This window comes from Hippocampus zosterae, chromosome 5, assembly GCF_025434085.1.
Source record: "Hippocampus zosterae strain Florida chromosome 5, ASM2543408v3, whole genome shotgun sequence".
Classification (NCBI taxonomy): domain Eukaryota; kingdom Metazoa; phylum Chordata; class Actinopteri; order Syngnathiformes; family Syngnathidae; genus Hippocampus; species Hippocampus zosterae.
Genome location: NC_067455.1, coordinates 23,138,291 through 23,156,624, shown reverse-complemented (window position 1 = coordinate 23,156,624; position 18,334 = coordinate 23,138,291). Strand labels below are relative to the sequence as shown.

The window sequence follows — 18,334 nt, the reverse complement described above, 5'->3', positions numbered from 1 at the left end:
GATGAATACACAGACACTGTAACATCATACATCAGTTTCTGTGAGGACATGTGTGTACCAACGAAGTCCTTCCGCTCTTTCAACAATAACAAGCCATGGTTTACTCCCAAACTCAGGCAACTCAGGAAAGAGAAAGAGGCCGCATTTAGAAGTGGAGATCGGGCACTGTACAAACATGCCCGAAACCAATTGACAAAGGAAATTAACATCGCAAAGAGAAGCTATGCAGAGAGGCTGAAAAAACAGTTCTCTGCTAACGACTCTGCATCTGTATGGAAGGGCCTGAAAGCAATCACTAACTATAGAATGCCACCCCCCCCAAACAGTGAACAATACGGGTCTTGCTAATGAACTAAACATGTTTTTCTGCCGATTTGAAAAGGACACGCCCATTTCCCACTCACACCCACCTCTACCAGAAACCACTCTACCTACCCCCCCCCACCCTCTTTTTCTCCACTACAGATCCACGAACAGGACGTGAGACGGCTCTTCAAGCAGCAAAAGATCAAGAAAGCTCCGGGGCCCGACAAAGTGTCCCCCTCCTGCCTGAAAGTCTGCGCTGACCAGCTGGCTCCGGTCTTCACACAGATCCCTGGACCTGTGTGAGGTCCCATCCTGCTTCAAACAGTCTACCATCATCCCAGTTCCCAAGAAATCGGCAACATCGGAACTGAACGACTATAGGCCTGTCGCCCTGACGTCTGTGGTCATGAAGTCCTTTGAACGCCTTGTGCTGAACCACCTAAAGAACGTCACTGGACCCCTACTGGACCCTCTCCAGTTTGCCTACCGGGCAAACAGGTCTGTGGAAGACGCAGTCAACATAGGTCTGCACTACATCCTCAAGCACCTCGACAGCACAGGGACCTACGCAAGGATTCTGTTTGTGGATTTCAGCTCTGCGTTCAACACCATCATCCCGGAACTCCTCACCCCCAAACTACTGAACCTCGGTGTGTCCCCTGCGATCTGCCAGTGGATCCTCAGCTTCCTGACGGGACGGACACAACAGGTGAGACTGGGAGCAACAACATCATCAATACGCACCACCAGCACTGGAGCCCCACAGGGATGCTTCCTCTCGCCACTGCTCTTCTCTCTCTACACAAACGATTGCACCTCAACAGATCCAGCTGTCAAACTCATAAAGTTCGCAGACGACACCACGGTCATCGGTCTCATCAAAGACGGCGACGAGTCTGCGTACCGCCAACAAGTGGAGCAGCTGGAGCTCTGGTGCGGCCGACACAACCTCGGGCTGAACACGCTCAAGACTGTAGAGATGATCTTGGACTTCAGGAAACATTCTTCTCCTCAGTTGCCCCTCACACTATCCAACTGCCCTGTGTCAACCGTCGAGACCTTCAAGTTCCTGGGAATCACAGTCTCCCAGGACATGAAGTGGGAAGTCAACACCATCTCTATCCTGAAAAGGGCCCGGCAGCGGATGTACTTCCTGAGGCTGCTGAGGAAGCATGGCCTGCCACAGGAGGTGCTACGACAGTTCTACACGGCAGTCATCGAATCAATCCTGTGTTCTTCCATCACGGTTTGGTTTGGGGCCGCCACAAAAAAGGACAAAATCCGACTTCAACGGACAGTTAGGACGGCGGAAAAAATCGTTGGCACCGCCCTACCCACTCTTGAGGACTTGCACACTGCAAGAATCAAGACAAGGGCACGGAAAATCCTCCTGGATCCCCCGCACCCTGCCCACCACCTTTTTCAGCCACTCCCCTCAGGCAGACGCTACAGATCCATGCGCACCAAATCCAGTAGACACTTAAACAGCTTCTTCCCTCTAGCCATTAACTCCTTAAACAGTCACTGACATAGTCACTCTTCTTGCACCACAAAATGGTACTACAAAACTACTGGTATACTCTAAAATGGTTCAATGATTTTGTTGTTTACGATGATACTAGTGCAGCGTGTTATACCGGAGACAAATTCCTTGTGTGTTCTACATGCTTGGCCAATAAAGATGATTCTGATTCTGATTCTGAGGAACAAACAGCAACAAACAAACATGACAGTAGCCAAGAGCAAACAGCAAAAATGACCTAACAATGAGTGGTTGGGCTGGGAGTCCTTTTAAAGCACTAATTACCTAATGACCAACAGGTGTGCAGCTGCAGGGGGAGCCCTAAAGTGCCACCTGTTGGTCCCAAACCGAATCATGACAGCGACTGGTTAGCACGCCCACCTCACAGTGCAGAGCTGCAGGGTTCGATACTACCTTCGGCTAGTGATGGGTCCAGCGACACCGATGCATTGACACATGCGCCGGGCTCACAGAGCAAACCACGTGTCGATGCATGTGCTGGCTCATTACGTCACGTGATTGACACGTGAACTGCGTTGACACAGTCCAGGCTTCTAATTGACACACCGGCTGCGTTGACACAGTCCAGGCTGCTAATTGACACATCGACTGTGTTGACACAGTCCAGGCTGCTAATTGACACATCGGCTGCGTTGACACAGTCCAGGCTGCTAATTGACTGCACCGGTGCAGTTTAGACCGCATCGGCTGCTTGGCACAGTACAGGCTGCGCCACTTAGTCCAGGGGGCGTCGACTCAGTGCAGAGGGCGTTGACGCAGCAAAAGCCCGCCCCACAGTGTTTATAAGGAAGTCGTTTGGCGACACAAAGCCACCTGCCGAAACAAGCCAGACCTTACTCACGCTCGCTTGTCGAAGTTCGTGTCAGTACAGACTTCGTGTTCGTGCCTTGCCGATTATGGAGCAGAGACGCAAATCATCCGCCGTGTGGGACCATTTTGATGTCCTGGAGAATAAGGTATTATTTATTTATTTATTCAAATCGCCTTCTGTGGCCGAGAGCCTCTCGGCGAGAGGCACTCGCCGAGTGCCTCTCAGATTATTGACATGTGTTGTACTATTCTAATCCGAATACATTTCAAGGTAACTCTTAGTTACTTCTTATTCACATTTCATTACAGGTGAAATGTCGAATTTGCCAAGTCGAATTGTCATACACCAACAGAAGCACCTCCACCATGCTGAGGCATTATCGGGCCAAGCATGAGAATGAAGTTCGCGATACACCCAGTATTACGCCAGGTATACAAACGTTCACTCATCTTTTCACGGTTGCTATGTTGATGATTTAATTGACGATCAGTAATTATTATTGGTTGACTCTCCCCTCCATGTTTGACAATCAAGGTTCCAGGAAGCGGCTGTACTGGAAGGACCAACACACTTCTTTCCCAAACCTCTCCCACCTCGCAAAGGAGTTCCTTTTGTACGCCAGCCTCATCCGTCCCTTGTGAGCGTGTGTTCTCCACAGCAGGAGAAATCGCTTGTAAAAGACGCAACAGGCTGAAGTTTAAAACATTGGAGCATCTTATTTTTCTCAATAAAAATTTGTGAAATAAAAGCCCACAAGCATCCTCATTCAAATGATCTTCACATTATTTGAACACATTGAATGTTGCAAAATGAATGCATGGATGTGAATGATATTGTATACACTTCATCATCAAATCGATGAATGACCTTATGAAAATGTTTTGGAACAGTTGTAGATGCAAAACTGTGCTGGCAGCTACATAATAGATAATAAAAGAAAAATATCCCAAACCATGGGGATCCTCCCAAAAACTAAGGATTTGCTGAATAAGAGATCCTTATACTTTTATTACTTCCATATTTGACCTATTGTGTGGGAATATGGGGAAATGCCAGTAAAACACCGTTTTAAAACTACAATACAAAGCAATCGGAACAATCACTGGCTCCAAATGGACGGAACCCACAAATCCACTGTTTATCAAATTAAACAATGAAATCTCATGACCTGAATGACTTCAAAATCGCCCAATTAATGTACAAAGCACACAATAACCTTTGCCAAAAGATCCAGAAGCTTTTTAAAATTCGAGAAAGTTGTCATAATTTAGGGGGTACTAATCTATACAAAAAAATCCAAAACACGAACGAACATCACACAAAGGAGTGTATGTGTAATAGGTGTAAATCTGTGGAATGATTCTGAAACGGACCAGTAAAATGAGGAACTCTCTTGCTGAGATTAAAAATGAATTCGAGAGTAGTACAAGACAACTACACAAATCAGAATTAAGCTGATAAATTCGATACACTCATGAAATATAGCAATACATCAGAAATACATTGATGAGATTATTTAATATCTTAATGAAATGTAGCATCCATTATGAATATGAGAAAATCGACATATACATGTGCTCTAAAGAGTATGTACTGTATATACAAACCTAATGTTGTAAAAATGTATTAGTACAGCATACATAATGGTAAAAGCATTTGTTGATATTTAGACTTTCTTTCCTATTTAGAACAATGATCAATTCATATATAAGAAGGGGTAGGACTCGGGGTAGGTTTTTTGCTTCTTTCTACTCCTTTGAACACATATTTGTGATGATTACTATTTTCTTTTCCTTTTTTTATATCTTACCTTCACCTTTTGCCAATTTATTACCGAATTGTATATTTTATATGTTCAATATACAAAACAATTAGTCAGTTCAGTCTGTTCAGTGGGTTGGCTGCAGGGATCTTGTAGGTCCAGCAGGTGGCAGTGGTCAGTGACACAGTATCAGCACAGTATCAACACAGTGTGTCAGTGTGTCGACACGCCTCATGAGGCCTCATGGACCCATCACTACCTTCGGCCTTCCTGTGTGGTGTTTGCATGTTCTCCCTGTGCCTGTATGGATTTTCTCCGTGTATCCTGGTTTCCTCCTACATTATAAAAACATGGATGGCAAGTTACAGGAATCCTCTAAATTGTCTCCAGGTGTGAGTGTGAGCACGGATGGTTGTTCGTCTATGTGTGCCCTGCGACTGGCTGGCAATCAGTTCAGGGTGTACGCCGCCTGCTGCCCAAAGTCAACTGTGATAGGCTCCAGCAAGCCGCGACACTCGTGACGATGGATGGATGGATTTTGTGGTTTTGAGAACTAACTCTGCTGTGTTTCCATATCCACACTGTCACATTACACCAGCCATGTCCAGCACCGGGCCTGGAGGGCCACTGTCCTGCCTGTTTTCCACCTCTCCCGGCTGCAACACACCTGATTCAGATGATGAGATCATCAGCCAGCTCTGAAGCCGCATTAGAACGACCCTGATTATTTGAATCAGGTGCGTTGCTCCTTGGAGAGCTGGAAAACAGGCAGGACAGCGGCCCTTGAGGACCGACTTTGGACACCCCTGCATTACACTGTAGCACATACATGCAATGAAAAGGCACCTTCCCTGCATGGGTAAGTGGCAGAACGCCCCGGCCCTCTGGAAGTAACTCTGAGCTCCAGCATGAACAGGCCAGCAAGTGTAAAAGTGTGTCCGGGAAAGAGGAGCCTTCCCCAGGTAAGTGGCAGCTTGCCCAGTCCCAATGGAAGTCATCCTGATCACCAGCAAAAATAGTGTATTCAATTTGGTCATCCTTCTAAACATGTGTTCAGACAACTGAGCTGCATACAGAATATAGATTCAAATACTTGAGAGGGAAGAAATTTCATCTGTGCTGTATGTTACACATCCAATACATTTGACAATAAAGTTGTATCCTATCCTATCCTATCCTATTAAATGGTATCCAAGAATCCTTAAATTGAGCATTGAGTGTCTATCCCTATCCTATCCCCACTGTCTTTGGGCAGAAGGCAGTGGACACCCTCAACTGGTTGCCAGACAATCCAAGAGAAATAGAAATTACAAAAACAAAGAAACAATAAATTAAAGGGCCTAATCGTTTCAATTCTGATCAGCTAAACGTTGCTTTTTTTCTTAGATTTGGTCTTGCTTGTATCCTGAGAGCATTGGGCAGGGATGGATACATGTGCATTTTATTTCATGAAACCCTGATTGTGAATGAAATGATACAAGATGACTTCTCTCTCGTCCATATTCATCGTGAAGCACGCCAAGCGAGGTATGAGCGCTCACGTCTAGTCTGCGCACACGTCATGTTATCGCTCCACCGTCGATGAGTCCTTGAGTTACCCTGGCCACCCGACCCAAATGTTTCGGAAATTCGCCCTGGGTTTCATTAAATCTCTAAATGTACAGTCCATGCAAATCATCGAGTGCCCCAAAAAGGTGCCTATGAACAAAATACATATAATAATGTGAATAGTAGTACCTGTCAACCTTTCGGGGCGCCAACTTGTATAAACTACCAAAAAAAATCCTTATAAAGAGCAAAAAATCATTATAACATACCAAAGCATTTTATATGTCAAAATAACGGCACTGAAAAAAAACCCACGAAATTTATCAATGATATTTATTGTAGATCTCCATAATGCAATGTCTGGCTAATGTCTAATCATCCTTCTACTTAGTGGCATTACTGTGTTCAGAGTTGTATTCCGAAAATAAAAGCATTCGAGTAGACAAGCACCATTCTGGGCAAACGCAAACGGAACTTCAGTACCTGTTGTTAGGGGGGAGACAAAAACCGGAAATTTTCAGAATCCGTCTGATTTGTGCGATACGGCCATATACGTCAGATTCATCACAAAATCCGTATGAACTATGGCAAAACCGTATGAGTTGACAGGTATGAGTAGAAGTAGTACGACAGATATTATTCACGAGAATGTACATGTGTTCATCCAACTCAAGGGGGCAGCATAGCTTTTTGAACGTGACATATCGTTGCACTCTATGAATTTGACGTTTTGCAGTGATAGCAGAGTGAGAAAACGTTTAAATTAATTTGGGTAACTATAAGAAATGCTGTCCAACTACAAAGAAAAAAACCGGATTTCCGTGAACGAAATAGACAAGATTTGTTCTTGTCGGTGTGTGCAGCGTTTCTGAAACGGAAAATAATGAAAATAACTACCAGTAAGCAGCCACTTTAAGCCAGCTCAACCTGTTTTTTTTTTCTCCACTGCAGAATTGTTTCTTTTAAATCGGAGACTTGACTTTCTCACAGTCAGAAGATGATGAATTTGTTTGACATACAGCAATTTATTGTTTCAAGCTATTCATTATAGTACCAGCTTTAGAAAGAATTTTGGATTCATTTCTGAAGCAGTGTAGTTATCATCAGTCAATAGGTGTCCTACTGGAAAGCTTTAATTGAAGGTTAGTTATTTTTTTTCTACCTTTTCTTCCTAATCTTGAACAGTTTTGTATGAAATTAGGCTGGAAAGCTCGTCTTTGAAAATATCAATGGAATTCACTTCAGTTAGAAATAAACATTTTTGTGTATGTGTATAGTTCCTCTTGAAGACCAGAAACCAATTTTAGTAAAAGGGGAAATGCATCAATAAGACCAGTTCTATAAGCAGCGGGGAAAGAAGTGGTCAACAATGAGTTTTCAGGGTTCTACCGGCCATAACACACTGTTGTTGAAACACCCAGGAGTGAGTCCAGAAAGCAAAAATAAATAAATAAATCTCATATCAGTAGGCTGTGTTTTATTTTGCTGTCTGCTACCAAGATGATAATGCAAATGAAAATCTGTTCTTGGCTGCCTTGAGTAAAAGTTAGCAAAATAGATGAAATACAGTAAAGGGTAGTCCAGAGTGTAGTCTGCCTTTCGCCCAAAGTCCGCCTGGATAGGCTCCAGCACCCCGCGACCCTAAACAGAATGAGTACGGGTAATATTGAAAATGGATGGCTGCGTGGGTGAACAATACAGTCTAATAGACCATTGTGGTAACACATTTAGTTTCACTTTTGCATTTTTTCATAATTACGTTGTTGAAGATGATGTTTCTTAATTATTGCATGACATGACAAAATAATACTGTCTGTTGTTGACATTATAACCTGAAGTTACCATGTCTGTTTGAACAGATTAAAAGAAAAATACACAAAGGATGAGGAAGAACATGAACGTGTTGCTACTGATCTTGATCCACATCTTCACACCCTCATCGGGTATGGGTTTATTTTTACTTGTTTTTTTAACCCTAACGCTCCAGTTTTTACAGTGTTATGAAAAGGCATTTGCCTCTTTCTGATTTCTTATGGCTTTGCATGTTTGTCACACTTAAATATTTCCCATCCTCGAACTAATTTAAATATTTGTCAAAGAAAAAAAAAACAAAAATCGAACACAAATAGGATTTCTAATTATAAGTATTTTTAAATTTTATATATATATATATATATATAAAATTTTCAAGGTTGAAAAAAAAAACAAGCCAAATGGCCCTCTGTGAAAAAATGATTGCCACCAAAACTTAAAAACTTTTTTGGTTGTTTTTTTTTTTTTAATCACTGCCATTGAATCTTTCCCATCTGTGTGGAGATAATTTGGGACACTCTTCATTCCGGAATTGCAAGACAGCAAGTCATCCAGGTCCTGAATTGGCAAGCAGCCTCAGACCACCACACTACCACCACCATGTTTGACTGTTGATCTGATTTTCTTTTTCTCAAATGCTGTGTTACGTTTACACCAGACTTAATGAGATGCAGACCTTCCAAAAAGCTCAACTTTCATTTTGTCACTCCATAGAATATTCTCTTCCACATCTTATAATTCATACTTGTTTTGCAAAACTAAGGCTGCCATTAATGTTCAATTGATCAGCCCTGGTTTTCGCCTTGGAACTAAGCCTTGGATGACATTTTTGCACAGTCTCCTCCTCATTGTTGAGTCATGAACACTCACCTGAGGCGAGGGAGGCCTACGGTTCTTTAGTTGTCATGGATTCTTTTATGACTTGGCTGAGTCGTTAGCTGTGTCAGGCTAATTTCTGTTGGCTGGCCACTCCTGGAAAGGTTCACGACTGTTTCAAGGTTTCTCAATTTGTGGACTATGGCTCTCACTGTGATTCACCGCAGTCCTAAAGCTTTAGTGATTTCTTTGTAACATTTTCAAGATGTGATGATATTGGTTACTTTATTTCTCTTCTGTTCCTGAATTTCCTTGGATCAGGGCATTTTTTTGCTTTTCTGCTCACCTGCAGTATTTTCTCCAGATTCTCTGAACCCTTTGATGATATTGTGGACCATAAATGAGGGAATCCCCATATTCCTTGCAATTGTACATTGGTGAAAATTGCTCTTAAACTGCTCGACTATGTCCTCATGCAGTTGCCCATAAAGAGGTGAACACATCTTCCTGGTAAATGACTGAAAAGTTCAGGAGAGCTCCATATATAGCCAATAAAGGCAGCCAAGGGTTCTGAGTTAGCCTGTTCACGTGTGGGATGTTCCAAACAGTTGTTTGATGAGCACTTCTCAACCTCAGTCTTTTTTGCCACCTGTCCCAGCTTTATTGGAACATATTGCAGCCATAAAATGTTCATGATTATTTGCTCAAAACAAATTTTAAAAATTGTCTTTCTAGTGTATTAAATCAAAAACAGGTTCAACATGATTGGCAAATCACTGTACTCTGTTTTGGTTTCGGTTTAAAACAACGTCCCAACTACATTGGAGTTGGGTTTGTCAAAGGGATTGCATACTTTTTCATGACTGTACATATTTAATTACATTTTTCATTTGTCAATATACCATGTCATTTCATGACAAAGCATCACTTTAAATTTTTACGTACAATGTGCATTAGCTGAGATTCGGTATATGTATTTCTTCCACATCTTGCAGCACAAAACACAACCGCGGTATCTACAAATACAACAACAGAGATCTTGACACGGCCAGTGGATGTCTCTGTGTTTGTGGGGGACCCCGCCGTGTTTACCTGTGCTGTGCCTGAAACATCTCCTGTTGTCACCTTCACCTTGTTCGGTGGTCATGGCAGTTACAGCCTCACCTGCCCTGGTGGACATGTGGAAGATATCCCCCAGGTCAGATAGCAACTAGAAACCTTGTTTCGCCGTTAAGAAGCACTAATAATCTTTTGTGTTTTCACATTTCGTTTCATGTAGCCTAAAATGCAAAAAAGCAAAAATGTTAGTGTCTTACATGGCCAATGATCAGTGGTTGTGCCGATTCTGATGCTTCTAAATATTTTCAGTTGAAGGCAGGGGTGGTTTTTAAAATGTAATCACACATCAATCACAGATGGATCTTGCTTCTTCACAGATTTTGATACTGTTTGATTCCCCATCAGTGACGATTGTCAGAGGGGTGTTGCTCCCTCTCAGGTGGATGCTCAAGATCCCCACCTTGTCAGCAACACCCATAGCATGCGATGGTATACATCCAATAACAACATTTTTAGCCACATTATTTTTTTAATTGTTTTTGCTGGTTAGGAAGTGTGCGGACCCTCCAGCAGCACTGCTAAAAAATTGTGGCCTTCTCCATCAGGTGCCAATCAAAAGGCAAACCATTAATCCAATGAAGATCCTATTGCAGCTAATGGGATCTTCATTAAAGGACAATCAAGGTTCACCTTTGCAACAAAAGCAACGGATCTAATTTTGTGTATGGCTGTCATAATTCAACTTCAACCTTCAAAATTAAGAATTTCAATAATGTGATGTTCAGTAATGTTATGCCCTCATCTGTGTCCTTAGGCTCTTTATGGAAGTTGTCAGATAAAAAAAGGACAGTCAGTGGCTGCGTGGACCTTCAAAGGAACTTCGAAATCAGACAATAACACAAGAGTTGTTTGTCAGTTACCAAATGGTTTTGACTCTTCCACTGCCACTCTACGTATCTATGGTGAGGACAACCATGTCATCCATCCATCCATTCATCCATTCATTCCCAGTTGGCTTTGGGCACCAGGCGAAGTAGACCTTCTACTGGTTGCCAGCCACTCACTGAGCAGATATAGAAAAACAACCATTCACACTCACGTTCACCCCTACTGGCAATTTAGAGTGTTCCGTTTATCTAAGAAAAGAAGGCAAAGTGGGTCCCAGAAAACAAACTCACGCAAGCACAGAGAGCACCTGCAAACACCTCCATGGAATGCCTGAATTCAATCACCCAACCTCAGAAATATTAGGCAGCTAACCATATCATGCCACCATGAGCTAAGTGCTCATGGTGACGCATCATATCACATTTTAACCATTCACAAAAGCTAAATCTTGAAGACTAAATTATGCAATTGTTGGAAAAGAAGGGCATTTCGATGATAGATGAAGTAGGTCATACTTTACAAGAAATCTTCCATTTTATTCCTTCAACTGTTCCCCACTAATGTCTGATATCTTCACTCTTAGATAATGGCAGTTACATGGCCATCCTCATTGGCTGCGCTATTGGGGGCTTCTTTGGCATCATCCTCGTATTTGCTTTGTCTTACACATTACTGAAGAGATCCGAGGCCTGCCAGAAATGTTTCCGTAAGTAGAGGCTCAAATCCAAATATGCTCCGACACGTTCTCTTTATCAGGAACTATGCTGAACAAGTAGCTTAGACTCCTTGATTAGAAGTTATTGAAGTTGGGATGTTTTTTTTTATCCCCGCAGGGCCCAAGGAAGATGAAGATGATACATTCGCAATTATATCCAAGGATTTTGCAAAGCAGAAGAATTAATGTCATGTTTTTCCCCAATAACAAATGATGAATCAAATCAAAATTAAAATCAAGAATCTGCTCAGGTGCCAATGTGACCTACAAATAAAAAAGGCTTAAAAAAATATCTATGATAGCAACAACAACAGAAAAAAAATAATGGTCAACATTTTTCTTCAGGGGCTTCAATGACAGTGATTAAAACCACATACTAATGTAATCATCAGTTCAAATTCATGGAACATTGAGGTTTTGAACATGAAGCACTGAAGGGTTGCGTTTATATGTGAGGCATTCCTTGAAGGTGAAAATTTGCAGTGTTTCCTAATCCCTCGTAGAAAAATGTTTTGTTTAAAATAAACAATGAACTAAAATATCAAATTTTGAGTGTTTATTTAAACCTTGAATTGCAATGTGAAGTCTTTCCATTTTGTAATGAAATCCAAAATATATATTTAAAACCTAAGTTTCATCCATGTTGGGCACAATTTTATTTACATTGTTTTGGTCAATCTCAGCGGTTCCCGATTACCGGTAAGTTAATTTGTTTTTTTTTTTCTTTTATTAATGAATTGTTTTCGAAAAGCATTCTTTTATGGGCTTGTCAAATTTAGGCCACTAAAAACAGATTGAGATAACTTATAAGTGCATACTGCGTGCGTGTGGTACTGACTGTAATTAACAGACTGAAAGTTGTTTGTACAGCTCAGACGTGAAGAGCTCAATGTAAATGTAATAGCTGAGTATTGTGTTGGATTAGTGTTTCCCCTAGTGGTGATCAAACTTCATGCTTTGTTGCTTTTTTTTAGTTGTTGTTGTTTTCTTTGGGGGTGTCCAATTCAATCAATAAAAATCTAAACACAGAGGAGCACTGATTGGAGGCATCTTTCAACACACTTTTTGTTAAGCCATTAAAAGTTTAATGAAATAAAATTCACTTATATTAAAAAGAGAGAGATAGAGAGAAAGAAAAGCAACTAAAAGTGCTCAGTGCAATAATGGACTGCCCCCTTGATGTCAAAATCAAAAGAACTTAATGTGTGCCTTTTTTGTGTGCATTTTCGCTCTTCACACTAAAATGACACACTCTAGCTTTCAGTGGCTCAATTCACAATGTGTGTGAATTGGCAAAATGTGACCAGAAGGAACCAAAACAGAAAGCAATCAAGAATCAAGAAAAAGGTGCCAGGCTAAAAGGTAATAATTTGCAGTATGCAGTGTGGCCGCCTGCTGGAGCCTATCCCAGCAGGCTTCATCCAAGACACACTGGACTGCATGCCAGCCTATCACAGGGTGTGCCATGCACAAAGACAAACTATTATTTTTGCACTCACATCACACGTAAGGATAATTTATAGTCTTCAATTAACCTACCATGCATGTTTTGGAATGTGTGTGGAGGTTGGCGTACCCAGAAAAAAAGCCACGTAAACACATGAAGAACATGCAAACTCCACACAGGAAGACCTCTTGTGAACCCATGAGCTCTGAACTTTGATGTGGTCTTGCAAACAAGATTTTTTTTTTGCAATAACACATTTATTAATATTTCATGGCATATGTATAGTTTTTTTTTATCGTATAACATACAGTCACACTGTGACTACTAAGCGAACTAAATTTCCCACAGCACTGATTGGACAAGCAATGTAATGTGATCATATGCAGCTAGTGATGGCCATGGCAGAGCCTCCGTCGAACCCCTGAGACCGATTCACCGAACTGCTAGGACTCGATCGAACCCAGGTTAAGACAACTGTTTTAAGGGTAATATATAATCACACCGGTTGATTTGAAATTAGCAGTTCTAATGTTGCAGCTCAGAAAAAAGAAGCGCTGTAGTGTTGTTGTTTTTTAAACGTAGACTTTATTCATGCTTATAGCAGGCTCAACAAATACAGGTGCGTCTCTGTGCCTGCTCTTCAGCTGTTCGACTCGAGAGGCGTTCAAAGACCGCCCCCGAAAAACGTGAATTAACTAACTTCACTGACACAAGAAAAAGCAAAAATAATGCACCAAAACAGAAAATCAGGTGAGGAAATCACAAAATAAATTCTATGGGGGAGGGGGGGGGGGGTTATGAACAGACAACAAAGTAATAAATAACAAACAGTTCTGAGACAGTCCAGTCTCCTACACTAAGAAATGGACAATGAAGAAAAATGCAGTCACTCTTATTAGATTTTTAAAACTTTTTTAATCCATCATTCGTGTTGTGACACCTGTGTCAGATATACAAATGCACATCAGCAGGAGAGAATTCTCTCTCAGCTTTTAGTTTATACAGCAGAGGTAGCGTGCAGCAATGTGTTGGTTCAGCTGCTTCCTTAAAATGTCTTTGTTTCATGTATCTACACGAATAAGAGTTGATCTCTATATTACAAAGAATTTTCAACTGTTGATCGACTGGGTTTCACACATTAGTTAATTTGTTCTAAGCCCTCGAGTTCCACTGTTTAGAGACAAACACACGAAATACCACCATAACAGTGCAACTTCTGTGACTGTGTGTGTGTGTGTGTGTGTGTGTGTGTTGGGGTGTTGGGGGGGGCAAGCCTGTGTCATTATCTTAAAAAACAGAGGAAACATGACAAGTCCAACCAGATGGCAGTACAACTCACCAGGGAGTTCATTAGTTACACCTGTGAAATCCATTGTTTTTAAGGAACAAAGGTAGTTATGATAAATTATCTTGATTGATACACATTATTTCATATATTGTATATATATATTGTATATATATATATATATATTGTATTTAATTGAAAGATGTTTGTTGTTTTTTTTTCTTTCTACATACATTCTTGCTGCTGGAGGCTGTAAATTTCCCCAGTGTGGGACGAATAAAGGATATCTTATCTTATTTAGTAATAACATAAGTGAATTTTTAATACAGGAGTGGCTCTCAAAAATTTTAAATCGAGTACCACATCAATAACAATACTTTCCTCTCCATTTACCGTAATAAAATCCAGCGTTAAAATACCATAATCTAGTAGGCTGAAGTGTTTATCAAAAATGACGCAGAGGTTTTATTATTAAATGTTGTAGTTGTAATTGAAAGTCATTGTTGTGAGGCGTACGTGCTAACCAGTCGACCGCCGTGCTGCCCAGACGAATAATAAGTCACTCATAATGCCTCAAGTCAATGTCAATGAGAATGCTATGGAAAGTGAGATGTCAGTGCCACTGTCAGGAACCTAACTATTTATTATATTCGTTTTTGTAATTTTTTATCAGGGGCAGACTCGCTTGCTCAGAACAATAAGGCAATTTGGTGATAACAGCAGTGATAACATTCCTGTAGATGTTCATACTCCACTCCAAGCCTTTCTAAAAATGTGATATGAAATTTTGCAAATATTTCTCAACTTCTCTCAATTTATATCTGCAATTGTAGATTGCAGTTTTAGGGTTAAGAAAATGTCGGGAAAACGAAAACCAGCAACACAATTGTTATTTTCGTACAATGGGAGCCACATATTCATGATATGTCATTCATAAATTTACCGCTTCGCCAATTTATTTCTTTATGTAACCCATCTCCCTTTAATCGCAGAAACCCACTGCTTATTCACATTTTTTTAACCTCATCTCCCACTTATTCACATTAAACCAGTTTTTTTTTTCCTTCGTGGCAATTGTAATATGCAAATCAAACAAATGCAAACACCGCAATGTATTAAATCCACTTGCGGGATCTGTTCAGCTGTGAGTATTGAATATTAGTGTTTAACATCACGTGCTTCAACAGTTATTACACAATGTGATGCGCTGATGTTTATGGGAAAACACGACCAATGGCCTTCAGGTACAAACGAGTCACACAGATACAAATGCACATACACAATAGTTTATACTCTAAACATAGAGGAGGAGCCGGCGCAACAAATCAGATGAAACTGAAAATAGAGACTTTTGTCTAGGCTGAGGTGTGCAACATTCACACACTCTTTTGCGTCTCGGTCCTCATCTGTTCAGGTAAGCCAAGGTACGGACGAGATCGGTATGATCGGGGTCTGGGTCAAGTATATGGTAAAAATCCTAATTTCAATTTTGTTTCAAGGTTTATTGTTAGCGCATTGTTTGGACTGAAAAGAAAAATCAATAGATGATGATGAACCTTTAAATGAATGTTAACATAAACAAATGTTTTAAATTAAGAATAGGAGTTGGCGTTGATCACTTTCATGAGACTTGAAAGTCGGATATCTGTGTGGCCTTCCCCAATGTCATGCTACCTGATAGTCACGGTGACCTCTGGACAGAGGTCATGATGGAAGATGACGAAGAAAAGATGCAAAACAAGCGGTCTTTGTGCTGTATTTTGATTCTACGACCATTCCTTGAAATCTTGGAGATCAACAAGTAGTGCAGGTTGCAGAACAGAACAGAAAAATGCTTTGGCTAACTCTACGATCCTCCTTGCTTTTTTTATTTTTAAGTTTATCTTGCTTCTACTTCTTGAACTAATGTACTTAAGGACCATATACGTAATTTACAAGGTCAATCGAAGGTGAGCTTCAAAATAAACACATTTCTCTCACACTTCAAAAAGGTTCTAAATGCTTACTCTACAATAGGAATGGGAAATAACAGCCCAAACTATTTGGGTTTTTTTCTCAGAATTATTATTATTTATTTTTTTGGGTGGGTGTAAAAGGAAGACTCATGATGATGTTAGGCCCTGTGTTTTGTGTTTCTTTTTACTTTGAGAGGTGGAATGAAAGTTGAGTGGAAACTTTGCTGTTTGTTAACCAAACACATGAAATTCATCCCTGCTGAGGGGATTCTGACCTCTCACACGGCAAGGACATGCCTCCTGAGGAGAGGGAGAAGAGTCAGTGTGTGCGTGTGCGTGTGTGTGTGTGTGTGTGTGTGTGTGTGTCCGCGTTTGTGCATGCACATGTACAAACCAGGGGCAAAGTCGTGAGACCAAAATTGTGTGTCCTTCTCAGTTTCACAGTTATATTATCTTTCTCCTCGTTCATGTCTGTCTTAACAGTGTTGAAAATGGGACATCTCACACTCGTGGCTGTGATAGCAGGTATAATGTAAAATACATCTTAAAGTATCTCTATGATCTATACCATCTCATTTAATTTTCTCTCACGGGATTATTAAAGCGTATCTTTCTAGCTCTTACAAGAAATATTTTTTAATAATGATAATAATTTTGAAAGCTGCAGAGCTCGTTAGCTGTAGGCTAGCGAAGTCATTCCCCAATAAGTATTTCCTCTGTTTTCTCCTCTTCTAGTGCTCTTCACTCTCTTCACTGAAACTGAAGCAAGTAAGGCAAAAACTCCCTGTCTGTTTCGGTTCGTTTCTCAAGCTGTTTCTGTGGACAAACTAGTTTGTGGAGAAACTTAACGCTGCTGTAAACCTGAATTGTGCTGAAGTTGACCCATTTTGAAGTTTTTAAATCTTCAGATTTTTTTTTTTTTTGGGGGGGGGGGACTTGTTTCATGTTCCAAAGAAACAAAGATAACAGGAAGGTTAAAAGTTTTTGTGGGTCAATGACAATGAGATGAAAAGTGAATTACTCATTTATGTGATTGTTTCTTTTCTTTTGCTAACACTCTCGAGCCTTTGTGTGGAAAAAAAGTTTAATTCAGTATAATTTTGTAAGTGACTGTTTTCTTTCTCTCCTCTTCTTCTGTTTGCTTTCTAGGTGCATTTGTTTATAGTAAGTATGCATCCTCAATTCCATCTATTAAAAGGCCTCATATAAAGTATTGTTTCTATTGTTTGTCAATTTTGGAAAAAGATGTCCATGGTGTTGTACATATCATCAGTAAAAGCAAATATACCTATGTTTATTGAACTACATGTGATGAGTGAACATGTTTTTGCTTTTTTTTTAAATACAGCAAAATGGAACTGATATGAATCCTTTAAACCTGGAAAATTGTTCTTTTTTGACAGACTATGAAAGGCTTCGAATCGCAGGTCTGATCTGTTCAGGCCTTTTATTCATCGGAGGAATCGGTGTTTTGCTATGTAAGTGCCACACGGTCAAACTATCATTTAACCACTGTAATATGTTGAAAGGATGAAGCATTCTTAAAGTGAATGACCAAAACTTCTAACAGATAACAAAAGTTGCATTCTTGACACGTGCCTATATTTTAATATCACCTGAATTGATTTCATTCCGGCATGTTGACAAAATCTCAAAAGCATCCATTTGGAACTTTTGGTGATACTCTCACCTTTAATTGTATTATTTTATTTAAAGTTGTGAGCTTTTATAAAGACAATTGCATTTGTGTGAAAGTTTCACTCTGCAGATGTGTCTCAGTATTCACACAATAATCTGTGGTTTTCCTTCACAGATAACAAGTGCTCCGGGCGCTCCAAGTAAGATGACTCCTTTCATTTTTACCCCCCACTAGTCAGTGAATGTGCAACCCCGCAAGCCACTTGTCCGTTTTCTTCCTGAACCAGCGTGCTAACTGCTGCTCAACCTCCTTTTTGACCTCCCGTTGCAGGAAAGTGGAAGATGACAGCAGTGAAATCTGATATGGAACAAGATAAACCGGTTTCCACGTGGGAGAAAGAAGAACAAACAGGAGAGGGGTGGAGATTGGAGAAGACTATTTTAGGTTGATCTGCACATTTCTGGGTGAAAAAAAAATATATAGATATATATATTTGGTAAAGAAGTCTTACCTTGTATTGTTTGTCTAAGGTGCTTACAGAAGTTCCGAGTACTGCAAAATGCAATAAGATCCGTAATGACAGTTGCTCACATGTACAGTACATATTGCATGAATTGGAATTTTTTAAGAGCCTGTTCGCTGTGGTCAAACATTTCAAGAAGAGAAAGTATGTATCCAGTGAAATTAAATAAAATGTGCTTTTAAAAATGGATCTGATAGACACTTCTTAAGTTTGATACGTGTGGCA

The 18,334-nt window shown here is 40.4% G+C and overlaps 2 protein-coding genes across 2 annotated transcripts; both read left to right on the top strand.

The window, feature by feature from the left end:
- The first annotated feature begins 6,925 nt into the window (after window positions 1–6,925).
- Window positions 6,926–11,806, top strand: LOC127600356 (uncharacterized). Its single transcript, XM_052064869.1, has 6 exons — window positions 6,926–7,112; window positions 7,830–7,913; window positions 9,594–9,796; window positions 10,472–10,619; window positions 11,129–11,251; window positions 11,379–11,806. The coding sequence occupies exons 2-6, from the start codon at window positions 7,853–7,855 to the stop codon at window positions 11,444–11,446; spliced, it is 603 nt and encodes a 200-aa protein (XP_051920829.1). The 5' UTR covers window positions 6,926–7,112; window positions 7,830–7,852; the 3' UTR covers window positions 11,447–11,806.
- Window positions 11,807–15,278: 3,472 nt separating this feature from the next.
- Window positions 15,279–18,298, top strand: fxyd11 (FXYD domain containing ion transport regulator 11). Its single transcript, XM_052064898.1, has 7 exons — window positions 15,279–15,406; window positions 16,431–16,472; window positions 16,683–16,715; window positions 17,097–17,111; window positions 17,351–17,425; window positions 17,761–17,785; window positions 17,917–18,298. The coding sequence occupies exons 2-7, from the start codon at window positions 16,439–16,441 to the stop codon at window positions 17,945–17,947; spliced, it is 213 nt and encodes a 70-aa protein (XP_051920858.1). The 5' UTR covers window positions 15,279–15,406; window positions 16,431–16,438; the 3' UTR covers window positions 17,948–18,298.
- Window positions 18,299–18,334: the final 36 nt, after the last annotated feature.

What these genes read in the sequence shown, in the direction of transcription:
- LOC127600356 (XM_052064869.1), top strand. Translation starts at nt 7,853, where the DNA reads ATGAGGAAGAACATGAACGTGTTGCTACTGATCTTGATCCACATCTTC. An exon ending in ATGTGGAAGATATCCCCCAG is followed by an intron (nt 9,797 to 10,471) that starts GTCAGATAGCAA and finishes CTGTGTCCTTAG; the next exon opens with GCTCTTTATGGAAGTTGTCA. An exon ending in TGCCACTCTACGTATCTATG is followed by an intron (nt 10,620 to 11,128) that starts GTGAGGACAACC and finishes CTTCACTCTTAG; the next exon opens with ATAATGGCAGTTACATGGCC.
- fxyd11 (XM_052064898.1), top strand. Translation starts at nt 16,439, where the DNA reads ATGGGACATCTCACACTCGTGGCTGTGATAGCAG. An exon ending in ACTCGTGGCTGTGATAGCAG is followed by an intron (nt 16,473 to 16,682) that starts GTATAATGTAAA and finishes CTCCTCTTCTAG; the next exon opens with TGCTCTTCACTCTCTTCACT. An exon ending in AAGTGCTCCGGGCGCTCCAA is followed by an intron (nt 17,786 to 17,916) that starts GTAAGATGACTC and finishes CTCCCGTTGCAG; the next exon opens with GAAAGTGGAAGATGACAGCA.